At 46.2% G+C, this 25028-nt stretch overlaps 1 protein-coding gene across 1 annotated transcript in view; it reads left to right on the top strand.

The window, feature by feature from the left end:
* pcdh1a (protocadherin 1a) overlaps window positions 1–25028 on the top strand; it is a 67368-nt gene that overhangs the window by 21175 nt on the left and 21165 nt on the right. Inside the window, exon 4 of the mRNA XM_042093678.1 lies at window positions 24289–24508. Coding sequence (XP_041949612.1) covers window positions 24289–24508 — 220 coding nt within the window. The remainder of the gene's footprint in view (window positions 1–24288; window positions 24509–25028) is intronic.

The following is a 25028-nucleotide window of genomic DNA, read 5'->3' on the forward strand; positions in this document are numbered from 1 at the left end:
GAGAGAGGGGAGAGGGGCAAGATGTGGAGACGAGAGAGAGAGGGAGAGGAGGGTTGAGAGAGAGAGTAAGGGAGCTGTGTAGAGAAGAGAGGGAAGATGGGAAGAGGAGAGGGAGTGGAGGGTTGAGAGAGAGAGTAAGGGAGCTGTGTAGAGAAGAGAGGGAAGATGGGAAGAGGAGAGGGAGTGGAGGATTGAAAGAGTAAGGGAGATGTGGAGAGAGAGAGAGAGGGAGTGAGAGGAGGGGGGCAAGATGGGGAGAGGAGGAGAGAGAGGCAGAGGAGGGTTGAAAGAGAGAGTAAGGGAGATGTACAGAGAGAGAGGGAAGGGAGAGGATGATGGGAGGGAGTGCAAGAGAGAGAGAGAAAGAGAGGAAAATATTGAGTAAGGCAGATGGGGAGAGACAAGAGAAGAGAAGGAGAGAGGGACAGAAGGAAGGCAGTGAAGGAGTGAGAGTGAGGGAAGGGTGGGGGTGTTCAGGGGCAGAGAGAGCGAGCTTTTAGCGGGGAAGCGGCTGAGGCTCTCTGCCATTCATTACACTTGTGCTGGTTGTGGTGGACCTGGAGCCAATAAATGAGTTTGTCCAATTCTGCCTGCGATGCATTCTGGAGTGCTACATCAGCGTCCACTCCAGCAACAAGAGCCACATCCTGATGCCTCAATGGAGGGGAGGGGGGAAGGAGGTAGAGAGAGAGAGAGAGAGAGAGAGAGAGAGAGAGAGAGAGAGAGAGAGAGAGAGTGTGTTTGTGTTTGGACGGGGGGTTGGGGGAGATGGGTCACAGGCCAACGACTGACTCCTGTCTCTGCCAGCATTGTGTTCTTAATCCACAGCCAATACAGATATGATAGAGTATTCCTGCATATACACAGGACCTTTTTTATACCACTAAAAAATTGGATTATTGGGTAATTGGATTTGTGTGTGTGTGTGTGTGTGTGTGTGTGTGTGTGTGTGTGTGTGTGTGTGTGGACCATGATGAACATTGCAGCCATACTTGCAAAAAACAGCACACTGCAACCTGCAAACTGCAACCTAGTCTTTTAAATGGGCATATGCCTCTAAACCAGCCAGCATTATTCACATGCATCATCTTCTCCTATCCTCCTGTCTATCTTTAACATCAACGATCCTTGTCACTAATGCAATATTATGTCTTGCACTTACGTGGATCCTTGTATTTGCATAACACGGAAGCTGCCGTGGCAGGCTCTATTATTAGATGGTATTTCAGTAAGTGGTAATGTATGATAATCCCGCACCTCCCTCGGAGATCATGCATTAAAATTGAACTAATGGTGTGTGTTTTGTATCTTGTCTATGTGCTGAGCGACTGTTGCCATGCGGGGAGGCATGGGAAGCATTTCCTGCGGTTCTCCTCCCTAGCTCGATGGGGGTGAGGGAGGAGTGGAGTGGGGGTTGGGGGGGGGGGGGTCGAGGGTGCAGGGTGCTGTCCTCGCTGTTATGAAGAAGAGGCAAAGCAATCTGACAGAGACAAATGAACCATTCCTCCCTCTCCCTCTTTCTCCCTCTCCATCTCTCTCTCACTCTCTCCTTTCTGCACCCTCCAACAGTCACTCCATCCTCTCAGCCCCACTTCTGTTTCTCCTCTCTGATTTAGTCCACTTCTTTTCCCCTATACATGGGGAGCCATTTCTTTTCGCTGTATTTCATAAAGGTCATGCTTTAGGGAGGGTCTCCTTCCTCAGCGGCTGTTGGCACAAAGAGAATTCTAAAAATTAAAGGAGGTTTCTTACCCCCTGTGTTGTTTTCAAACACACACACACTCAAACACACACTCACACACACACACACACACACACACGCACACACACGCACACACACGCACACACACACACACACACACACACACACACACACACACACACACACACACACACACACACACACACACAATAACCCCCAAACATAAGAGCACCTAAGAGAGACAAAGCTCCAGCTCACTGCCTCAGGAGATCTTCCCAGTTTTATTATTGTTCGATAACATGGTCACAGTCTAATGGCATTAAATGCAAGGGGTTGAAGGAGGAGGGGGTGTAGGAAGTCTGGGAAATGCTGGGCCACAGCAGGTGAAGGGAGTGAAGAAGAGAGAGAGAGAGAGAGAGAGAGAGAGAGAGAGATGAAGGTATGTGCCCTCCACTGATTAGTGGTGGGATTTAATGATTATCCTGTTCCTGTAATGGACTTTCTTTGCTTGACTGTTGAAATGAGATGCCAGGCAGAGAAGACAATTAATTGCTTGGCTTCCTCCACTCTTGTTTTCTCTCTCTCTGTCTCTCTCTATCCCTTTTTTTTTCTCTCTCTCTCTCTTTCTCTTTCTCCTTCTATCTCACCCCATTCTCTATACTCACTCACACTCTCTCTATCACATCCCCATTCTCTCTATCCCCCTCTTTCCATCTCTCTCTCTCTTTCTCTGTCTTGCTCCTCTACACCTCCTATTCAGACTGTCTTGGGCAGGGGGATTGATAAGAGAGAGAGAGAGAGAGAGAGAGATGGAGAGAGAGACAGAGAGAAAGAGGGGGGAAGCAGGGCCACCATGTGACAGGCAGAGCAGCTATCTCTCTGCCACTCACTTGGCCTCCATACTAAAACTGCAGATACCCACTTCACTTAAAAAAGACACAAAAAAACAGACAACCCCACTTCACTCCCAGACAATAAACCTGCAAGGACAAGTCCATGCAGACAGGACAGAATGAGCACTGTATCAGCCTCAGTCTCACTATGAAGAGCCACACACTTGCACCTAATGGCCTAAATTAAACATGACCCAGCGCAGAAAGAAGTGGCTCATAAAACGTAAAGGTTTTCAAACACACATTTGCACGTCACTCTTAAGGATGTGAGGGCAGACCAGGCTAAATCTATTTATCTGCATCTGTAATGTAAGCTCTAATCGTCAATATCGCAATGCAATAAGGCGTGAAATCAGAGAATGCTTGGAAATGTGTTTTGGTGAGTATCATGAAAATCATTTCACGGAAAGCCCCCAATGGATCGCTAAGCTGCTGAGCCAAAAATAACACTTCTTCTGACAATAATATTAATGAAATGATGATAACAGCACATTTAATTTGTGTTGCTGTTGCTTGAGAATCAAAGTGGGCCCTGTCTGTATTGATTTGTTGTATTTATTCATTCACTACCCTGATTCATAATTGAGTATGACATTTTTCTGCATAGAAAATCTTTTCATGGACTTATTTATAGAAAATACCAGTTTAGAAATTCAAGTTTTGTTTAGTGTTTTCCCCCTCTTTCCTATCCCTAATGGATTAATGTCAGTGTAAACAAAGCACTTCTCTTCTCCCGAGGTCTGAACCGTGGGGCTGTGGGTTTTGTGCTCTCCACACACACCCACACACACACACACACACACACACACACACACACACACACACACACACACACACACACACACACACCCACACACGCACACACACACACACACACACACACACATACACACACAAAGAAAGATTTTCTGAAACCGCAGGGACCCACCCAGGGACGGATTGTGTCTGATTAGGAGCCATATGAAATGTCAACTGGGATTTGACGAGTATTACGTATGTGAAGCAGGCAATTCCCGTCAGAGATTTCGTCTGAGCCGAGGCATATTGTCTGCCATTGTTCAGTCGGCAGAAAGAGAGGCACCCTCCTGTTTGACCCATGTCATTGTACGATAAAGCTAATTATTAGCCATGGAACTGACGGTGGATCTCTTTGTCCGTATTTGTCTACCAGCCAGCTCGTGACAAGATGAGATTTTGCGAGACATTGACAGAATGTGTCTCCTTGACTCTCTGTGTCTACAGTGAGACTCTGTCATGCTCTCTGGCATTTCAATTTCAATGGCTGCCCAGCTGGAATCTGTGTTGTGTGGTTCTAAAACAATGCTGTGCATGGAGCCATTGACTTGAGCAGAGGCTTTGTATGGTCCTCTTTGAAGTTGCGGGAGTGGAAGTTGTGTGTGTTTTTTGAGCCTTCAAAAAACACCATAATGGAGAAGAATGTGTTTTTGATGTAAGTGGATAACAAGGAGACTCTGATAGGTGCCAGTTACTGTTAATGCCCTTGAGAATTTACATTCCTAAGAAGCAAACCATTCTGAAGAAAAAGCATACATATTTTTTTATATTTGTGCTTTCAGACAGGTCAAGCATTGGGCCAAGCCAAGGCTGTCGTTTTCTCTATTTGGCATAGCTAATTGCAAATAGCTTCAACTCTTAAAGCTAGCTTATGTGAGGACAATTTGATTGATGTTACGCCATTATGTTGCATTTGTTAGATTGAAAAAAAGATTTGCTTTTTGGCTTGGAGAAGTACTGAACCGCTCGGAAAAAAAACAGTCTACAACCATTATCTTAATGTGAACTTTGGAACTTCATAAAAACCTCTTCTCTTCTTCTATAACTGCTTAATTTCCTATTTCCTTAATTTCCTTGGTGACTGAATCTAAATAAATGTGAAATGGCCTCGTTGGATACGACCCCCTCTGCCCCGCCATTCCGCCATCACCACAGCTGGGGGGCAGAGCATCTGCCGAGGGCCCTGTGCCACATTCCGCCATCGCCATGGCATCGCAGCTGGGGTTCCAATCAATCTGCACTGCCACTTTTCCTGCATTCCGCCATTGCCATGGCAGCACAGCTGGAGTTCACATGGATACGCCGCCCTTTGTCCCACGTTCCACTATCACCATAGCAGCAGCACAGCTGGGTCTCCCAATTTGTCCGCACTGGCCTGCCCTAAAAATCACCACCATCACCACCCCCATCACAGCGGCACAGCTGGAGGAACGGGGTATCGGCGCAGACCCTCTACTGTTGTGTGGTATACCGATACTAGACGGGTATCGCGATACCCTGCTGTTAGAAATGTTACAATTCTCCATTTTATTAGCGCACTTGAAGAATGACAAGCGTTTTGATAAGAGCCAACATGAACCCCGCAGCTGTCATGTGACCAAACGAGAGGCGTGACTGCAAGTACGAGTGCGCCTGCTGATGGTCCATTGCTTGTAGAAAAATATTTTTAAGCCAAGGAGAGAGGCAACATGTTGAACATGGCTAGGCACCTCACAGAAATGCATGACAACCTTAGTGAAAACTTCCCTCATATTTATTCCATTACTTTGTTTTTTGATGTTTTATGAATTAGAGTATGGTGTGATGCTATATCAGTAATGATATTGAGTTTTTTATGGTAGGCATTATATTGACATCATAATTTTGGTGTATTGACAACACCGTGTTCCACCCCTCCACACACAAAAAAACAACCCCTGTTGACTCTGCCAGGCTAGCACTGCTGGAGCTTGGAGAGGGAGCAAGTCTTGGAGGCGATTGCCCCCGTTTTCTGCAGCGATTCTGCGCGGCAGCTCTGTAAACTTCAAACAGCCGCAAAGCACAATGCACAGACGAACAGAGTTGAAAAAAGTTGATCTTTTTTTTCCTGTAAGCACTTCAAAGCGTCACTCCAGAGAAAAGTCGTGATTGTATTTTTGGGGGAAGGAAAGTCGCAAGGGTGTCGGAACCATCAGTTACTATGTTTGCTTGTTTGGAACGGGTCTGTTCCGGCAGGTCTGTTTGGGCTATTGGACGCTATTGGTTTCAGAAAAGGTTAGATTCTGATAAGGGATGCATCTTGACAAGTAGTTGGAGAACAGCTTTTTGAAACAGATGGCAGAGTTAAATGTGTTCAGTCAATTACCAATCCTTTTTATGTTTAAGGCCACATCAGGACATCAAATAGCAATGATATGTTTCCTCCACACACAATTAACCCTGCTTAAGTAGTTTGTACTTTTAGAAAAAAAGAAGACATGAAACAACTCGATTGTGAGTTTGATATTGTCTTATGTTAACACAGTCTCCGTGGCAACAATGTTGAAAGTTTGGTATGAATTAACTATTTGTGTGTGATTCAAGCTGCGTGTCTCACAAAGACTGTTGTCTTTGATAATAGTCCACTTCTCATTTTGATGGACCGGTATCTTTGATCATGGATCCATTTGGCGTGTCGAGTCTGTTGTTGGAAGCCGGCTTCAGATGCATATGATTGAACTTGCACTTGTGATCTGAGTTCTGTGGGCATTTTAAAAACCAGGGCATTTGATGGGAAGTCCTGGTGCTGCTCCCGAAGTCTATGTTATTAGCAACCCCTCGTCTCTCTGTTCTCTGTTTGCCTTTGACCTCGACTTGATATTCCTCTCTCTCTCTCTCTCTCTCTCTCTCTCTCTCTCTCTCTCTCTCTCCCTCTGTCTCTCTTTCTCTCTCTATATATATATTTCCATGGAGTTTGTCTATTACTACACACTGCTCATTTATGATTGGGGCTGCAGGCTTGTTTAAACCCCCCCACCTCCCCAACCCCTCCTCATTGGCGCACTGTTTCCGCCCGCATCCCTGCTGTCAGCCATGCTCACTGACTCAGAAACAATTACCTATGGGGGACCTTGATGACTTGAAAATAATTCAATTAATTCCCCTTGATTTCACTTGTAATAATGCCTGGCACACTGCATGCACTCTCCGTCTTTGTCGTGCGAGAGCGTGATGGCATGGAATGTCAAGGAGGGCCCTCTCTGATAACATATAGAAAGCAGACCGCCCCAACTTTGGCTAAGAGGGAGAAGTTATAAAACACACTAAATCACTAGAGAGAAAATGGTCTAGGGGGTTTGGCAGCGAAGAGGAGTTAAATGGATGGGGAGTGAAGCAGTCAGCCGATGGATTGGGGAAAGACGGGGGGGGGGGGGGGGTAAAAGAAAGACACAGAGAAGGTGCAGGGGGAAAAAGACAGACAAAGAAAGAGTGGATTGAAGAGATGGAGAGTGGCCAGGGAGCGCTCCCGTAGAAGGTGAGGAACGTAAAGCGAGGGGAGAGGTCAGAAAGCAGGAGGGGAGAGGTTAGAGAAAAGGCGACCAGGGCTGGCTGAGCAGAGATGAAGGGGCGCCTGCAGGGCCGCTGAAACAGTGCAGGTTGCTAGGAGACAGGGGAAATGGGAAGAGAAGTGCTAGGAGGGAGAGAGAGAGAGAGAGAGAGAGGGAAAGAGAGACAACATGAAGAGGTCTGGCTCTTTACCTTTGGCTACTCCTTGTTTTTAGTACCTGAAAAGGCATCACACTACATGTAAATGGACATCAGTCACGGAGGCAAGGAATAAAGACGGAGAAAAGAAAGCAAAAGAGAGAGCCATAGGAATGTCATGAGTGTCCGACTGGAGACCTGTGATCTGATCATGCTTTTCTTTCTCTCAACACACACACACACACACACACACACACACACACACAGTCACACACACACACACATGCATAACAATCATAAAAATTGAACCTGACACTGAGAAACACACATGGTGCAGTGTCAAGAGGAGAAAGTCATTACACACACAAGCCGACCAGCCCCCTACGTATGCATAATTTAGTGGGAAGATGTATCAGTAATTGGCAGGGTTTAAACATCTTGAGCTGAGGTAATTGAACAGTCTCCTCACTAATGGAAGCGTGTCGGACATGAGCTTCCACCCAGCAGACAGTGAGTGACAGGAACACTTACCGCCGAGAGGAGAGAAGGAAGAAAGAGAGAGAGATAAACGAAAGGGATGGGGAGAGAGGGAGATAATGACGCAAAAGGAGTGTGGAAAAGGAGAAAAAAAAGGAGTGGTGGAGAGATAGACAAGAAGGTGAACTGGAAGATGTGTGGAAGAGAGAGAGTGAACGAGTGAGAGAGGAGAATGGGGGGGGGGACTGGTTGATGGGGGAGAAAAGCGAGAGTGAAAGACAAGACAAGTCTTCTTCTTTTTTTTTGGGGGGGGTGGTGGTGGGAGGGTTGTTGAGAGGTGCTCAGATGAAGATGTCATGATGAGAGGCAGTGCTGGGAGGGTTTTTAGAATCGAGGCTGTCAGGAGAGTCTGCTGGACTGGGCCGCTTTAGCAGCGGCACTCCACCTGATTGTCTCGTTTTTTAAAGGCTCTCGGAGACGACAGAAGGGACTCTGTGCTCTCTCAAGTTACTCACCACTCCCAGAACTTGGCTGTGAGAAAGAGGGAATAAGAGAGAGAGAGAGAGAGAGAGAGAGAGAGAGAGAGAGAGAGAGAGGAGAGGGAGACAGAGAGAGAGATTGGTTTGTTTTGCCTGGTTCTTAACATCTGGAATATTGCCGCATTCAGTAAAAAAAGATCATATTCATCTCAGAGGCTATTAAGACCAGCAATTCAGCTACGCTACGCTGCCTTGACTGTCAGCTCTATGGGCAATAGTGATTCGATGAAAGTAGTTTGGACAGAGGGGACACAACCCACTCAGCTGAAACCCCACATGACTGCACTAAAGAAAGAGAGAGAGAGAGAGCTGAAAGGGAAAATAACTGAAAGTTTAAAACAAGGAAGAGAAAGAGAAGGGGGGTGAGTGTGTGTGTGTGTGTGTGTGGGGGGGGGGGGGGGGGGGGGGGTGAGGGGGATGACAGAGAAAGTGGGGGGGGGGGGGGGGGCGCATAGAGAGGGAGAAACCCAGTAAACAAAAGAAGCGCGGCAGTGTGGAGGGAGTGATTGCTGAAGCCTCCTGGAGACTGCTAACATTGCGGGGCCTGTTATGCAGGCAGAGGCGGTCCATTCCATTCATGAATCACACTGGCTCAGAGGTGCAGCGGGGAGAACAGCACCAGCGCTCATAAATAAGGCAGCAAGGCGCTAGCGTCTGCCACCGAGCCACAAGGCACCACTCCGTCTCCGTTATGTAACGCCGCAATGCAAGCCCCTGCAAACCCACCGCAGAGACCACTACCGCAAGCTGGGGACCACACACACTCACACACAATTGTGCACACACACACACACACACTCACACACACACGGACAGTTATACTCAAAATGCCTCCTCACGATACTGACTCTGGGCACATCCCCACTAGCATCAGAAACCCACCACTCTCCCCCACACAGTATATAATGAGACACCTTTTTTTCCACATCAACAGAATTAGTCATGCGCTGTAATTCAAGTGCGAAAAAAGACTGAATATCTATCATATTTATGGCAGCGATTCAACACCTCCATCCTCCATTTATTTATATACATTCTTTTTTGTTTGTTTGTTTATCTCAGTCTCCCTCGAGATGGTCACCTCAGGATCCTAGCATCGATCTGAGATGTTTGGGGATGGCTATCTGGGTGCCATAAGAGTGTTTTATCTCTATTGGATCTCAGCACTACTGTCTCCTGCTCTCTCTCTCTCTCTCTCTCTCTCACTCACTCTGTCTCTCTCACTGTTTCGCTCTCATGGGGACCCTCTAGACTCTCACATCAAAATGCCACGAAAATGCCAGCAGGGAAATGGCCAGCATTATTCACAGCCCCTCTCCTCTCTCTCTCTCTCTCTCTCTCTCTCTCTCTCTCTCTTTCTTTCTTCTCTCTTCTCTCTCTCTCTCTCTCTCTCTCTCTCTCTCTTTCTTCTCTCTCCTCTCTCTTCTCTCTCCTCTCTCTCTCTCTCTTTGCACGCACCTCACTGCTGAGAAACACTGGCAGCCTTCCTCGAGAGCTCCTTCATTATCTTACCTGAAAATGCCAGCGCTGGCCCATCCCCACTTTCACCAGACACTGCAAAAAGTAATGCATGGGTTCCAGAAAAAAAGAAGGAAAAGAGTCAGGGAGAAGAGAAGGAAAAGGCAGGAAGAAAGACAAATCAAGCTTCACATCTTGCCTTTTCTCATTTCTCTCTCACTCTCTCACTCCCTCTCTCTCTCTTCTTCACTCTCTATTTGTCTCTCTCGCTCTCCCTCTTTCTCAAGAATGTCATCTAGACAATGAGGCTGACTGGGACTTGATTTTAATACAGAGGGAAAACAGCACGCTTCATATTTGATGAACCGGATCAAAGCGGAGCCATCGTTGGCTGCCACTGGAGGTGTCTCTTCCCTTTCATTTTATTTCAATACATTATTTATTTTTATCTTGACAAGTTAATGTGGGTTCTGGGGGTGTTGGAGGGCTCTTTGATATGAACTCTGGCGAAGCACAAGAAGGCCGCTGTGTCTTCTTTATATGTTTGTCTTATGTGTTTATGGCAAAGCACCGCTCTGGAGAGGTGGATGTCACTGCAATATTGATAAAAGTAAGCTCTGGAAATGTCAGTGTTGGTTTCACAGCTCAGATGGCGTCCAAAAAAACAAAACCAGAGGGGGGAAAAAAGAAGCGAAAGATGTCTGTGACAGTTCAGTAGGACCGGCGGAAACCGAGAAGAAACAACATCCCTAGCCTTTTCATTAGGAGAGAAAGAGAGAGAAAGTGAGAGAGAGAGAGATGTGCCATTGCTTTTGCTTTTGTTGGATGAGATAGGAGGCGTCGAAGAGGTAAACACCACAGAGAAGAGTCGAAGTCGTGATTTATTTTAGAAACAGAGATGCACGCGCAGGCATAAACAAACACTCTTACACACAGATACACACACACACACACACACATACGCACACAAGTGAGCGTATACACATACATCAACAGGCACACATACAGACAGCTCTTCTACACATACACACACACACACACACACACACACACACACACACACACACACATACACGCACACACAGAAGAATGTACACATTTAAACATGCACACAATCATGCATGCTGAAAACACAAAACACCTTGAGTCAGCTGAGAGAATCTCAAATAGGCCCATAGAGATTCACTGGCTTCTCTTTACCGTCCCCATAAAGATACAGTGGCAGGAGCAAATGACTGGGCCGATTTATGGAGAATCCAGGCAACCGTAGTTCAACTAAATTGGTCGTCGTTGTTCGCTGATACTCCTCATCCCAAAAAAAAAGGAAAAAGAAAAAAAAAAAACGCTGATGTCCCTGTTATTAAGAGTGAGTGCTTTGCACATGCTAAGCAAGCTCCATTAGCTGACAGTTAGAACAGGCTGTTAGTGGGTGGGTTCACACAGGGAAGACATCTGCACATCGCCAAGGTGTCGCCTGGTGCACTGAGCGGCGCGGTCCAAGACGATGATCGCTGTTTAGTTTTGCTCGTCTGTTGCCGCGCGGTTGCATTGTACTTTGCGCGCACCCATCCGTCCCACCCGAGCCCTGGATTTCATCACCCTTCCTCTACCACCCAAATGGTATTGGACCCAACAGACTGAAACCAGCCTTTCCCTAGCCCTTCCCGTCAAGCAGATAATGTGAAGGCCAATGAGCGGTAATTCTCCCAGGATGCCTTTCAAACTGAGGAAGTACATCCGCTTAGCACCATTTGAAAAAGTGGCACTTTAAGCTAATGAAATGTCTTGAACGTCTATAAAAAGAGGAAGAAGAGGAAAAAGAGACATAACGAGTTGGCCATTGCATCTCTGTCCTTACCACCAAAACAGTCTATTTCACGGATTACCTGCTCACTCAGGAAATGATCAGGTAATTGAAGATAACGCCACTTCAGTCCGCCGATACCACCGTGTCAGTGCTAATGTCAAGTTGGCATAATAATTGGGTCTCGGGTTGTCAAGGTGCATTTGGAACGTCATAGATTCTGAATATTCTTTTCTAATGCATATCGGAATGGCACGGACAGATGAAGGACCAAGGTGAATAGCTCTTTTATTCATGCATTTGATGTGGAAAATAGTTAATAGACGCTGATGATTCGCAGAAGGCACGAGCCGTGGCTGGAATATGTTTCCTGTGTGCTTTGGCGGCATCAAAGCGAGTGCTCCCAGTCATGGTTTCTCCCCTTTTTTCATCCCTAATTCGATTTATGCGACGGTGGTACTGGCCACAAAGGCCTTATAAAATCTATTAATGCGCATCAGTAGCATAATTACACTTTTGTGGTATGAATGGGGACTGAGGCCACTTAGACCTGCACTGCAGTGGCTAACAGAAAGGCTGTTTTAATTACGCTGCATTTTATTCATCTGATGAGCTAATTAATGTCCACATTTTAGGAATGACAACAATGGGCCACCTGGCCATTGTATTGATGAGCCTCCTGCTGCAGTCAAATCCTCCCCTGGTGTCTGCTCCATATTCACAGATCTTTTTTATACAATTGATTAAAATGAGAGGGGGGGGGTGGGGGGTTGAATAAATTCTTGGTAAATGGTAAATGGAACTGAATTTCACCCTCTCCCTGGAAAATCACCCATAGCTTGATATTCTGATGATTTTGTGTGTGTCTGTGTGTGGTGGTGATAGTGGGGTGTTGGTGGGTACAGGATAAGGAAAACTGCACCCTCCCTCTCTGTCAACTGATAATTTAGACCTCCAAATTCAGCAGCAGACAAACGATCCGTCCTGACGTGTGCGGCAGGGAGGGACGCCGCCTGCGTCTCGTACTCTCCCGCCGACTCTTCGGCTGCAGTCAACCACTGACAGGTTATGGTTAGCATTGTTTTCAAACATGACATTACACAGGCTTACAAAAGCAGAGGTAATATATAAGTGAATGTGTTCTGGCAGCAGGCTCTGTAACCACCCAACTCGACATCACAGGAGATAAAGGAGCCGGGCAGGCTGGAGGAATGGGGGGGGGGGGGGGGGGGGGTTGGAGGAGGCGGGTGTGAGGAAGGGAAGAGGCTCGGTCTGTCAGAAGCGTGTCTGTCAGCGCTCCTCGAAATCAGGAAACTAATGCTTTTTGATGTATTAACCAAGAGGAGGGGGGAACTGTGTTTGGATGTGTGTGTGTGTCTGTGTGGGTGTGGGTTGGTTGATGGGTGGGTGAGTGTAGGGTGGTTGTGTATGTGTGTCTCCCTGCATCAGTGTGTGAACGGAAAAATAGAAAGACAGTGCATTAAGTGTGTGTGTGTTTATTTGTGTGTCTGTGTCTCTGTATATTTATGTGTGTGTGTGTGTGTGTGTGTGTGTGTGTGTGGGTATGGGTGTGTGTGTTTGTCTGAGTGTGCCCGGGTATGTGTGTATAATAATCAGATGCAAGCGGAGCCAAGCTGTCTGATGTATTAATCATGCATTTGTGTGATTGAGAGGCTGTGTGCAGGGTTGGGTGAGCACTCTATCCATCTTCAATCAGTGTCTCATTCCTACCGCTGTGACAAAACCGTTAGCACTGGTTCATGGAGAAATAAGTGGGACCCATACAAACAGTAGCAGCATTCGTACCACTGAATTCATATGCACCGTACTGTATAGGTGGTTTGGTGAATGTGCAAACATCTAGTAAATGTAAGGGAAATGAGCAAATAGAGAAACAGCAGAGAAGAGGAAGAACAAAATGGCCTAGCCATTTTATATGCATTTCCAAAAACGAATTCAAGAAAGTTTCATATTCATTAAATCACGGATCGCGTCCAAGGTCGCACTAGTGCTGTAATGTGCACAGCATTCTCACCCTTTAAAGGCAGCAGAGGGCCATGATCGATTATAGTTTAGTCATGTGCATTTTTTTCCTCGGCCACTGGCAAATTTGAAAATAACCTAATGTTGTTTCAATGCATGCACTAGCACATATAAATAATTCAAGGCTTTGGCTGAGTGATGCTTTTCCTACTTACCCTATACAACAGGATGTTGTATCATATTGTTAGGCTCATCAGCACTTCAAAAGATTTTTTCTGAGGCCTTGACAGTTTTGGGAGCATAAACTGATCAGACTACAATACCAGGAGTTCAGTGCATTGACCTTAGAGCATTAGATTAAGGGTTCTCGAGTTTGCCTTCTATAAGTGTAAAAAATGGACCCACTTACTCAAAACATGAAATATACTACGCGCTTCTGAAGTTAATATATAAGTAATCATGTACATGTTGCTGATCCTACGTGTTAAGTTATTATTTTTAATAACAGTGTATAAGTAGTAAATGAATAGGTATTAAATTAAACTATATTCTTACAAGGTAAGTACATACCATTACATGTTACTACGCCAAGTAGATCTTGTAGGCTAATAATTTGACTTACATCTAAAGCACAGTGTATTTCTTAGTTGTTTATTAGCACTCAAGGACACAATCATATAAAGCCTGGCTCACCAAAACAAAAACAGAATCACTCTGTAGTTTCTCAGTCATCATAACCCCCCCCACACTAAGTGAGGGCGTGGTTTAGCCTGCGCCATAATGTCCTCATTTGTCATCAGCGATAACATGCCTCCACTCTGACCCCAAATTCTTGGGCAGTCGGCCAGAGAAGGGACATTTTTCAGCTCGTCGTCTTCTAGCCGGAGAGTCCTCTTCTGTCCCGCTCTGTTTTATTGTGCCACGTGTGCTTCTTTTGTCCGACTGTGCGGATTTGTGGCTCAGGGGTCTGTCTGCAGCTCGTCGCTCGGCTAGGCGCTTGACATCATCAGCCGGGTAATGAAGTCCCTCTTGCGTTGGGCCGGCACACGGTTGGAGCGCGGTGATGGATGCGCTGCCGAATCGGCCGCCACTGCCTGTCCATTATTGGGGGGAGGTCAGCAGACCACCACCACCCCCGAAACACCCCCCTCCCCACCACCAAAAGACCCCGCATGGACAGAGCCAACTGCCCCCCCACCCCCCTCAGTGGGACGCCCTGTATCCCACTGCTGGGTAAACGGGGTCACTCTCAGCCCGGGCGCATCACCTCTGGCTCTTTATTAGCCCAGTGACCTATAAACACCCACAGAGCCAAGTCGATATCCCCAAACCAACCAAGCCAAGAGAGCAAAGAGAGGCCCAGAGATAGAAAGGGAGAGAGAGAGAGAGGGGAGGGAGGGAGGGAGGGAGGGAGAGGGACTCTTCTCAGCTGCAAAAATCTCACAAGAGCCCCAAGAAGTGGGGTATTGGCTGGGTGTGCTTTAAAAAAAAAAATTCTCCAATTACTTCAAGGCGCCCAACATAGATGCACGTTGAGCTTTATCTTGTTGTTTTTCACAGACCTAATAAGCCATTATGCTTTGTTTAATTTGCATTATTCAGTAAGATATCATCAATTTATTAATATGGTCATTTAAGATTTCTACTCTGGTAATTACTATTGTTTAATGATCTGATTTTAGAAAGCTGTTTTCTAGAGGTTTCCGTGATTAACAATTTGCACGCTGCACGTGTCTTCACTGCATCGAAGGGTAATTACTTTGGCAGTGAAGAAATAGAATAATATTTTTGTATGTTTCTTTTTTGAGACACCAAAAGTACAAAGCAATGAGAGCAAGAGAAATAGGCACGTTTATTTTCCACAGGAGATGATAAGAGTCGCAGGGAGACAGAGGAGGACAGAGTGAGCAATGGAGGGAGGGAGAGGAACTTGGAAAGAGCATTTTCGTTCTTGACTTTTAAACATTTATCGCAGATCACTGATCTCAGACACGTAAACAGATACACACACACACACACACACACACACAGATAGACAACTGGCTGTGTACACAGCCATATGCACTCAGTCGCACACAAACAGACACACAGATGTACAAACAAGTGTCCGAGCACGTTCTCCCCAGACCCAACATGCCTTCCCACTTAATTGGAAATGTCGGATCAATGCACACTGATTACAAGGCTTCAGGAGATGGGTAGTTTCTGGCTTACAGAAGTGCTTTCCAACGCCATCTTTACCCCTTTCCTTCCAAGAACATCCTCTCAGAGGCCCTCATGAACCAGCGACGGCCCTAGTCATCAAGGCCGCCCACCATCGATCACTAATCAGCTCTTAATTCATTACACGGAAAGCAAGAAGGGCTGAGGATTCGCTAGCATCGTCAGTTTCCTCTCAGACAACTTCACACAGACAGGCACACATACACACACACACACACACACACACACAGACACACAGACAGACAGACACACACACACACACACACACACACACAAACACACACACTCACACACACACACACAGAAATACAGACTTGCACATTGCCTCACACTGCTGTGTTCCCACCAGAGCAGAATGCACATGAAGGGGCAGGCGATTTGTTTGGTGCCTTTTGCGGCTTACATCCCCTTTGATATGTTCAAACCGAAATCCAAGACAGCCCCGGTCTGTGATGGGGCGGAGGTCTGGGAGACGGGAGCTGGGGGTGGTGTGTGTGTGTGTTGGGGGGGGGTGTTTATGGCGAGGTGTTGTGAGGCGGGGTACTTAGCAGGGAGGGAGGGCCTTTTCGGTATTTGGGGTCGAGGGGTTGGTTGGGACACTCGGGGCGGAGTTGCCTCAGATAAAATGTTTTCTTGAATCTTTCTTTTTTTTCATGTTTCCCTCTCCCCTGCACCCCCCTTCTTTCTTTCTTTCTTTTTTTTTGATCATCATTTTTCTGCTTCATTGAGTTCTGTGAGGCCTGTGCCAGATCTGGACTTTTTTTTCTGTGCCACACTGATAGATCAATAGAGAAAACATGTCCTAGTTCCATGGCAGTGGCAGAATACTCCCAGCGCCAGATGAAAGGCCTCGGCCGCCTCTAATTAAACATTATTTTTTAATATCTGCTCCCTCGTTTTACATGGTAAAGCAGGCAACTCAAGGAATCGTTTGATTTATCCACCATTACATAGACGAAGGGTGCAAATTTGGTTTTGTATTGGGGGGGGGGGGGGGGGGTGGTTAAAATTGATTTTCTGTCTAATGAACGATCTGCCCCGAGTCAGAGCGCACTGAGTGGTGGGCCATGAAATCTACCCACCCCTACAGCTAGACCATCAACAGCTATTAATAGCATCAGAGGGGGAAAAAAAGAGAGAGAATAAAATGCAAAAAAGAGAAAGAAAACGGCAGGAAAGTAGGAGGGGGCAACAGATCTTGAGGAAGCCCTGGCAAGTCTTAAGCATGCTTGAAAGCTTTGTCATCTCCCACTACAATCCCATTATGCCCTGCAGCCTTACAGCTGCTGGAGTCGGAGCCCGTCACACGCCTTCCAGCCAGACACTTTAGGAATAGAGATATTAACTAAAGACGCAGGCAAGAGAAAAGGCTAGAGGGAGAGGAGGAAGTTGGAGAGGGGAATAAGGTAGCCACCAGGGAGGGAATGGCGAGGATTAATTTTCTTCTCCCCGCACTTCTCCCCTCCTTCCATACCCTGCTCATCCTCTCCTTCTCATCTTTTTACCCCCCCCCCCACTCCCAACCCCACTCACTATTGATTCCCTCATCCCCCTTTCAATGTATTTTGAGGCTTAATATTTAAGTTCTCCCTACAGTGCTGGTCTCCATTCTTTAAAAGGCAGAAGAGGGAAAAAGAGAGAGAAAAACGTGCTTGGCGATTATGCCAAGCATTATGCCATCAGATGCATAGACGCATAGATGCATTAAAGACATATTAACATTTCATACATGAGAGATACACATCATAGGATAAGATATATATCTCAAAGCTCAGATAATGGTGCTTGATCAGTTAGGAGAATGGAACAAAATGGGGTGAGAGAGGGACAGAAAGAGATAGACAATGGATGAGTGGCAGGGGAATGAAAGGGGGTAGAGTGGGAGAGAGAGAAGGAAGTGGTGGTGGTGAAGTGGGAATGAAGAGAGACAGATTGAGAGTGAGAGAGGAAGAGAGGGAGGAAGAGAGGGAAAGAAGGGCTGCTGGGAGGGATAAGAAAGGGAAGCTGGCGAAAAGGCTGTGTAATCTATGTGGATAAAATGACAACACCCCTGATAAAAAAGAACTGTGAGGACTTTTGCACAGGCCTTGCGTTCCCCCATATATATATATATATTGTTTTTTTTTCTGAGGAATCCAGGTAAGTTTTCTTGTCACCTTTGAGCACGGAAGTGTATAGATATATATGCATTTGCAGGAAATCTGATTTTTTTTCTCACATGGAGTCGCAGGTATGCTTTTCAGATGTTATGAAATAGGTTTTCCCCTCTCTTTCTCTCTCTCTCTCTCTCTCTCTCTCTCTCTCTCTCTCTCTTCCTCTCTCTCTCTCCGTCTTTAAAGAAATGGCAGATGTCTCCCCGGTGCTATGATATGAAAAATTCAATTTAACAGGATGAGAGAAAGAATGGCACATGGCCTATTTTCTTCCCCTCACACCGAGCGATATGAGAATGATGTTCTATTGTGAGGCGGGAAATGATGCCAATCGTGGCGCTGAGAAATTCCTTCATAATTCAATTCAATTTCCTCTAAATCCCAATGGCAAGCTACTGTGCCAAGAAAGCGAGTGGGAGGGGGGTTGAGGGGGGAGGGGGGGTGGGATGGAGGGATTTGGTGGCTGTCTGAGGTAGAGAGAGGGAGATAGTGAAATGGGAGACAAGGTAGCAGGTGAACGAGAAGGAGACTTTGATAGAGAGCAAGACAGAGGTAAGGACAAGAAGGGGAAGAGTGAGAACAGGGACAGCGAGGGGGAAGGGAGGAGGAGGAGAGGAGGAGGACGTGTGACAGAGAGGTGTAACAACAGCTGTCCGTTATTGTGTGATTAGAACTGTTTTCTTCTTCGCTCCTTGTCTTGGTTGATGGATAGGAGACCGAGGTGTTGCAAGGTTGACCACACTGCCGAAGGTCACAAGTTCACGTCCAGGGCAGGGCCACTCGATATTCATTGGATTTTTTGTTTCGTTTTCTTTTGTTTCAAACTATCGCAAGTTAATAAGTGTCAACGTGTTTATACAAAGGCACTTTTTCAGTCTTGTTTGAGTTGAATTTAAATTCATTTTCAGTATTGACTGTGCTGAAATGATATTGACCCTGGTCCCAACTCAGACAGGGTTCCTTTGTAAATCTTGACATTCACAGCTCACCAAGCGTGTACTAACAACTGTTCACAGTTCATTAAATCATTTATATTCACACTCGTACTGTCGCAATCTAGTGGAGCTTGGCCGCAAATTGCATTGGGTGAAATTGCACCACAGCTCATGTTGAGGAGAAAATCTAAAATGTAAGCATTCAGACTTCACTTGAGTTCCAAATTGACAAAATGGGTGAGAAAGAGAGAGAGTGAGAGAGAGAAAGAGAGAGAGAGGAGAAAACCTGGTGTTCACAGTTCGTTAAAATGTCTGTGTAAACTTTGGTTTTCACAGTTAGTTAAGGCGTTTGTAAGCAGGCTTTGGCTCCAGCTCTCTGGGCGCGTGTGAGGGGATCAATGAGCCGACTCGTCTGAAGGCACGCGAAAGAACAGGAAAAATGAGCTGCGGGAACAAATATGACAATGAAGAAGTGCACCTCTGAAGAGACGCAGCACGCATAAAATCATAGAAAGTGAAGCGGAGGAGAGAAAGAATTGCACACGGATCTGTTTTTATTTTCTGTGCTACTCTCACCTTTTCTCTCTCCATCTCTCTCTCTCTCATTCTCCCTCCTTCTCACCCGTGCACTCTTTCTCCTCCTTTTGGAGTTGTTTTTCTTTCTTTTTTTTTTTTTTCATAGGTGCAGTAGCTTGGAGGCAAGCAATGTGGCACTGGAGTCTTCAAAGACTCCGAGCTTATCAAAGAGACACAGCTACAACCAGAGAAGCGAGGACAAGACGAGGGGGAGGGGACCCGTGGCAAAGCGGGGAGGGGGATTCGGAAGAAGCGGTAGGTTAGCTGGGTTGGGCTGGCAGGAAGGGAGTCACGCCGTAAAACAGACAGAGAGATGCGTTGAGGTAACCAGCAAAGATGAAATGTAGTTGGATTGCGTGCGCCCTCGAGAGAGAGAGAAAAAAAAGGGGGCACGCTGGTTCACCGAGAAGAGGAAGAAGAAAAGGAAATCTTTTAAAGTATTTATTTATTAATTTATTTATTTCCCGTCTCTCTTTACCGACACCTTCGCTAACGCTAGCCATTTCGCCGTGGCTATTTTTAGCCAGGGAAAAAGCATGCACTTAGAGATGATTCAGGGCTCGGGAAAAAGACTGCAATATTGTCACAGTGAAACCCTGCATTAGAACGCGGCCCGGTTCAGATGGGGGGTATCTAGCTGCCACTTCAAATGACGGAGCTGGCTGTTCGCACTATTCAATATGACAGGATGCAGGAGTGATGGTGCGAATGAATCAGTCGTCGGGGGGGAGCGCTTGGGCCCCTCATTTGCTCGCACACTCGTCCGTTTGCTTGCACGCTTGCTCGATGGCACCATGGCCTGCAGTGCAGAACCCCCAGTCAGTCACCCATACCATCACCACCACCACCCCCACACACACACTCACACATACATACATACACACACTCACACATACATACACACACACACACACTCACACACACACACACCCTCTCCCCACTCCCCCAGCAGCACATGTCTCCCTCCATCCATTTGCGGAACACTTCTCACCTCGGACCACACCTAGCGGCATGATGGATGGACACCCCTCAGCCTACACTCACGGCAGGCAGCGGCGGTGTGAAAACCCACCAGGCTTCGCGGCTAAATCACTGTCCACCCCAGCAGCAGGCAGGCCCACTTCCACCCTGTCATCCTCCACCACTCGTTTGTTTTCCTTCGCTCTCTTGCTCCCTCTCTTTCACTCTCTGTCCATCCATCCACCCATGCTTTTTCTTCTGTTTGCATCACCCATACAAAGAATAGGTTATATCAGTGTTTCCCAAACTTTTTTTCTTGGGACCCACTTTTTAAAAATGACAGACCATCGCGACCCATTTCACTTCAGAACTAACATGCAACCACCAATATTGTTTTAGGCCACAGGTTCTCAACCCCCCCCCCCCCCCCCCCCCCCCCCCCCCCCCCCCCCCCCCCTCCTTTTCTATGCCCCCTCCCCCTAACCATTCTACAGTGCCATATCTATAGTGCCTAGGTCACGACCCAGTCTTTGGGAACCAATGGGTTATTTGACCACAAGACACGTCAATATGTGAAAGGCACAATATACCATTTATGGTCTTTATATACGTTCAGTGTGATTCAGTGTGTAACTCTTGTAAGAGTGTGTGCGCATCCTGGCAGCGATCACCGTGCCAAATTGTTGACATAAATATGACACATATAAAACTTGGCCATAACCACACTGGCGATATCATGATGTGTTAAAATACTGTATCGCCACTTGGGCTGAAGTGTTAGACAAGCTGTTTCAGCAGCAATAGCTGATGAGAAATAAAAAACTCTTATTTCACGCATATGATACTTTTTATGTTCAGTTACTGTATGAGCCAAACAGTGGATTCAAACAGTGGATTCAGAATCCATGTTTCTATAAAATATATACGTAGGTAACACTTTACTGGACAGTATCTACATAAGAGTGACATGACACTGTCATGAACACATGACACTGTCATGACACATGAACCCTATCCCTAATCCTAACCTCTAACCCTAACCCTAGGCCCAAACCTAACCCTACACTAACTTATCATGACAAAAACTGAATGACACTTAATAACAGAAGCGTTACGTTTATGACTTGTTAATATTTCTTTTTTTTTTATGACATGTTCATGACGATGTCATGTCACTCTTATGTAAATACTGTCACGTAAAGTGTAACCAGAATATATTTAATTCAGTGACATAGGGAATTCAGAGCTGTGCATCTTCTGGACCATTCCCCATCTGTCAGTTGTGTTTCTGTTTGTTTTGTGTTTTTTCCCTGTTCTCCAGCCAGCTCCTCTGGCCTTTCCACGGCCCTGGGGCATTTCTCTTCATCCTGTCTCCGAGGATCCGGTTCCAAGGTTCTCTCTCTCTCCTGCCAGGCTCTCATCTTAACTCCCCAGCAACACCACCCACCCCACCCCACCACCACCACATCCATCCCCGAGCAGCATGACGCTCATTCAGCTCACCCATCACCCCAATCCTCCTCTCCCAACTGTCAGTCTACTTGTCATGTATTCTCCAAGTCTTACACCCTCATCCTTGTCAAATGGTCTCTCTCTCTCTCAAATTCTCCTCTGTGTCCCTCTTAGTGCTGAAATAGGAGAGGAATAGGTTCAAATTATAGCTAAATTATGTTCTGCTTTTGTTGTGGACAAATGTGTCTTCCTAATGGCTAGATTTAAGTAATCAGCTTAATGCAAACGTTGTGCCTTCCTTGTTGCACCAGTGGGAAGACTGATGACACAGTCTCTTTCTGATGCCAAAAAAAGCAAACAGCAGGAAGCAGGTGCCGGGAATGCATTGTTTTGATCTGTACATGGAGTGCAGTAGCAGTCCAGGCCCTCTTCCCTAATCTTTAGCTCCCCACACATCACCCCCGCATCCCGACCACAAATCTAAATTCCCCCCGCTGGCACGCCTCATAATGGGGAATAATGTCCGTGACTTTTCCTCACAGCGCTATTCTGAGCTTCCCTGATTTTGTTACAGCTCTCGCGGACCTGCTTCTCCCATTACCCTCCCACTCTCACTCCTATAGCCCCTTTTTGCATGTATTTTTATTGCATGGATTTGATCAGATCATATCAGAAACCCCAGACTCACTCCCCTTTTTTTCCGTCCAGTTGGGACACTGGCGTCCAGAGAGTAATCTCTAGTCTGAGGAGACCTTCGCTTAGCAGTGCAGAGCAGAGGGAGGAAGAGAAAGAGTGAGAAAGAGAGGAAGAGCGAGAGAGGGTGAAGAGAGAGGGAGAGGGAGGAATGTGATTCCCATCTGGAGCGCTTCAGCTTGAGTACTCAGGGAAAACGCTGACTCTCTGGAGCGATGCCTAGAGGAACCGTTTTAGCAAGAATCCATATTTAAACAACTAAATGCCCCCCCTTACATTTAAATAGTTATGTGTCTGGCTGAGAGACCTTTAATCACATGCTCTGAGCTCTCCTGGAGAATACCATTACTTCCCCCTCACTTACCTGTTGGCCCTACTGTTGCAGATGTTGGAGATCTTTAATTCTTTTAATTAAAAGATCACTTGAAATGTTATGACTGTTCACATCTGTAGAGCATGCACTAGGAAAAGCAAGGTCTTATCAGTGTAATTCAAAATAAGGTGAGATGGTTGTATCATAGAATATGTGGAAATCTTATTGAGAGCACTTGGGAAAATGTCATTTGCATCCGGTAGAAGATGAGAAAAACATTTTTTCACAGTACATGAAGCAATGTCATTTGCATTTTCCACCCAGCACATTGTACGAAAGATAAACCAGTGACATTTGAACGTCTGCATTTGGATGTTACAAGTGTGGTGCGCACTGTTTGTATTCATCTTTACACATCAAAGAAAGAAAATTAAAAATTAAAAGAAGGTTTCGCCCGAAGACAATGTGTGTCTTTTTCACATACATGTAGACACACACACACACACAGACACACACACAAATGCACCTAGGAGAGAGAAAAGAGAGGCAATGCACTGCGAACTAACACACGCACTGTTGGAGAGAAAAGGAGAGCTTTGATTGACAACAAAGCCTGTCGGACTGCCAAAGAATACTTATTTAACTGGAGAAAGGTGCATTAAAGTAATTACCAGTAGTGGGCAGGTCATTGTATGTTTTGCTGGCAGTCCAGCACTTTGATCTCTGATGCACACCAGACTCATTTGGCAAAAAGATCAAACTATCAGGCAGCAATATTTCTGAATGTTCAAAATGATTTAATAATGAGACCCTTGTCCACAAAAGAAACAAGCTTGAAGTAGAGCAGCAATGTAGCAATTTAAGAAGCTCTCTGCATATTAATGCCCAAATAAGGAAATGGATAAACATGGGGGGGGGGGGAGGGGGCATCATTGACAAGAACACATTTGGCCTGACTAACAGCACAGTGTTAATGGTGGCAGTATGTGTCTTAAATGGATGTGTTAATGAGTCTTTTATATGTACGGGGAAATGGCGGTGTTAATGGGAGTAGGAGTGAGGTGGAAGTGAAGAGGGTGTCGGGGGCTTAGGTGCTACGCAGGGGAATGGGGGTGAGTTATCGATCGGCTCTGGCCTTCTGCTGCACAGGAGCAAAGTCGGACAAGGCAAATGGAACCTCCTTTTTGCAGTATCAGTGATTTCCACAGGTTTATGAGCCGTGTATGTGTGTGTGTGTGTGTGCATCTGTGCGGATGTGCGTGGCGTCTATTCATGGGTGTGAAGGCTTGACTGTGTGTCTGTGTGAGTGTAGATGGGATGACTGTGTATGTGTGGAAGTGTGGGTGGTTGTGGATGCCTGCGTGTGCACCATACAGACAGCAGAATCCATCTAAAGCTGTGTACTTTGTAGAATACTGATGCAATCACAATCCGGCTCAAATTAGCAGGGGGGAACCTTCCTACTGTTTTACATTTTATGTAAGAGTGAGCAAATTAGTTGATATCTGCCTTGTTATTAGTCCCTTAGTGAAATATTAGCAACCACTGTGTTTCCTGAAGGGTGATATTACAAATTTGATGGTCAATTAGCCCACTTCTTTGGGTCCGTGGTTATAATTAGATTATGAGAATAAGTGCCAAGCCTTATTCTTTCCATATTCTTTTTCAGCTTCCTCATCGCCGAGTGACTTTCTCCACGACCAATCCAGTGCAGGATCTGCAGGACTCCTCTCAACAGAGTTACTATGACAGTGGCCTGGAGGAGTCGGAGACGCCCAGCAGCAAGAGCTCGTCCGGGCCCCGCATCGGACCCCTGGCCCTGCCCGAGGACCACTACGAGAGGACCACCCCCGACGGCAGCATCGGAGAGATGGAGCACCCGGAAAATGGTAGGAGACTCTGCTTTCTGGTATCTCAATGCTGTTGTTGTGGTTGTTGTTGCTGTTGTTGTTCTTGTTCTTGTTGTTCTTCTCCTTCTTCTTCTTTTTCTTCTTTTTCTTCTTCTTCTACTTCTTCTTCTTCTTCTTCTTCTTCTTTTTCTTCTTCTTCTTCTATTACTACTAATAACACTGGTACATATTCTTCATCTTCTTCAACTCTTATTCTTCCTCCTTTTCTTCCTCTCTATCTAATTCATCCCTGTATTCTTTGGCCTCTTCTCTCTCTACTTCCTCTTGGTCTTCTATCTTCATCTGTTACCTCAATCCCCGCCCCCTTGATTCTTCAGAGTGGTAGTGAGCTCTTGTTGCAGGGTGGTGGAGATGCTGTGTTTAGCACTGAAATGTTCCTAATTGTTTGCTGTTTGTTCTCTCTCTCTCTCTCTCTCTCTCTCTCTCTCTCTCTCTCTCTCTCTCTCTCTCTCTCTCTCTCTCTGTGTCTTTCCCACTCTCCATTTGTATTGTTTGTTTT

The sequence above is a fragment of the Alosa sapidissima genome, chromosome 5, assembly GCF_018492685.1.
Source record: "Alosa sapidissima isolate fAloSap1 chromosome 5, fAloSap1.pri, whole genome shotgun sequence".
NCBI lineage: Eukaryota > Metazoa > Chordata > Actinopteri > Clupeiformes > Clupeidae > Alosa > Alosa sapidissima.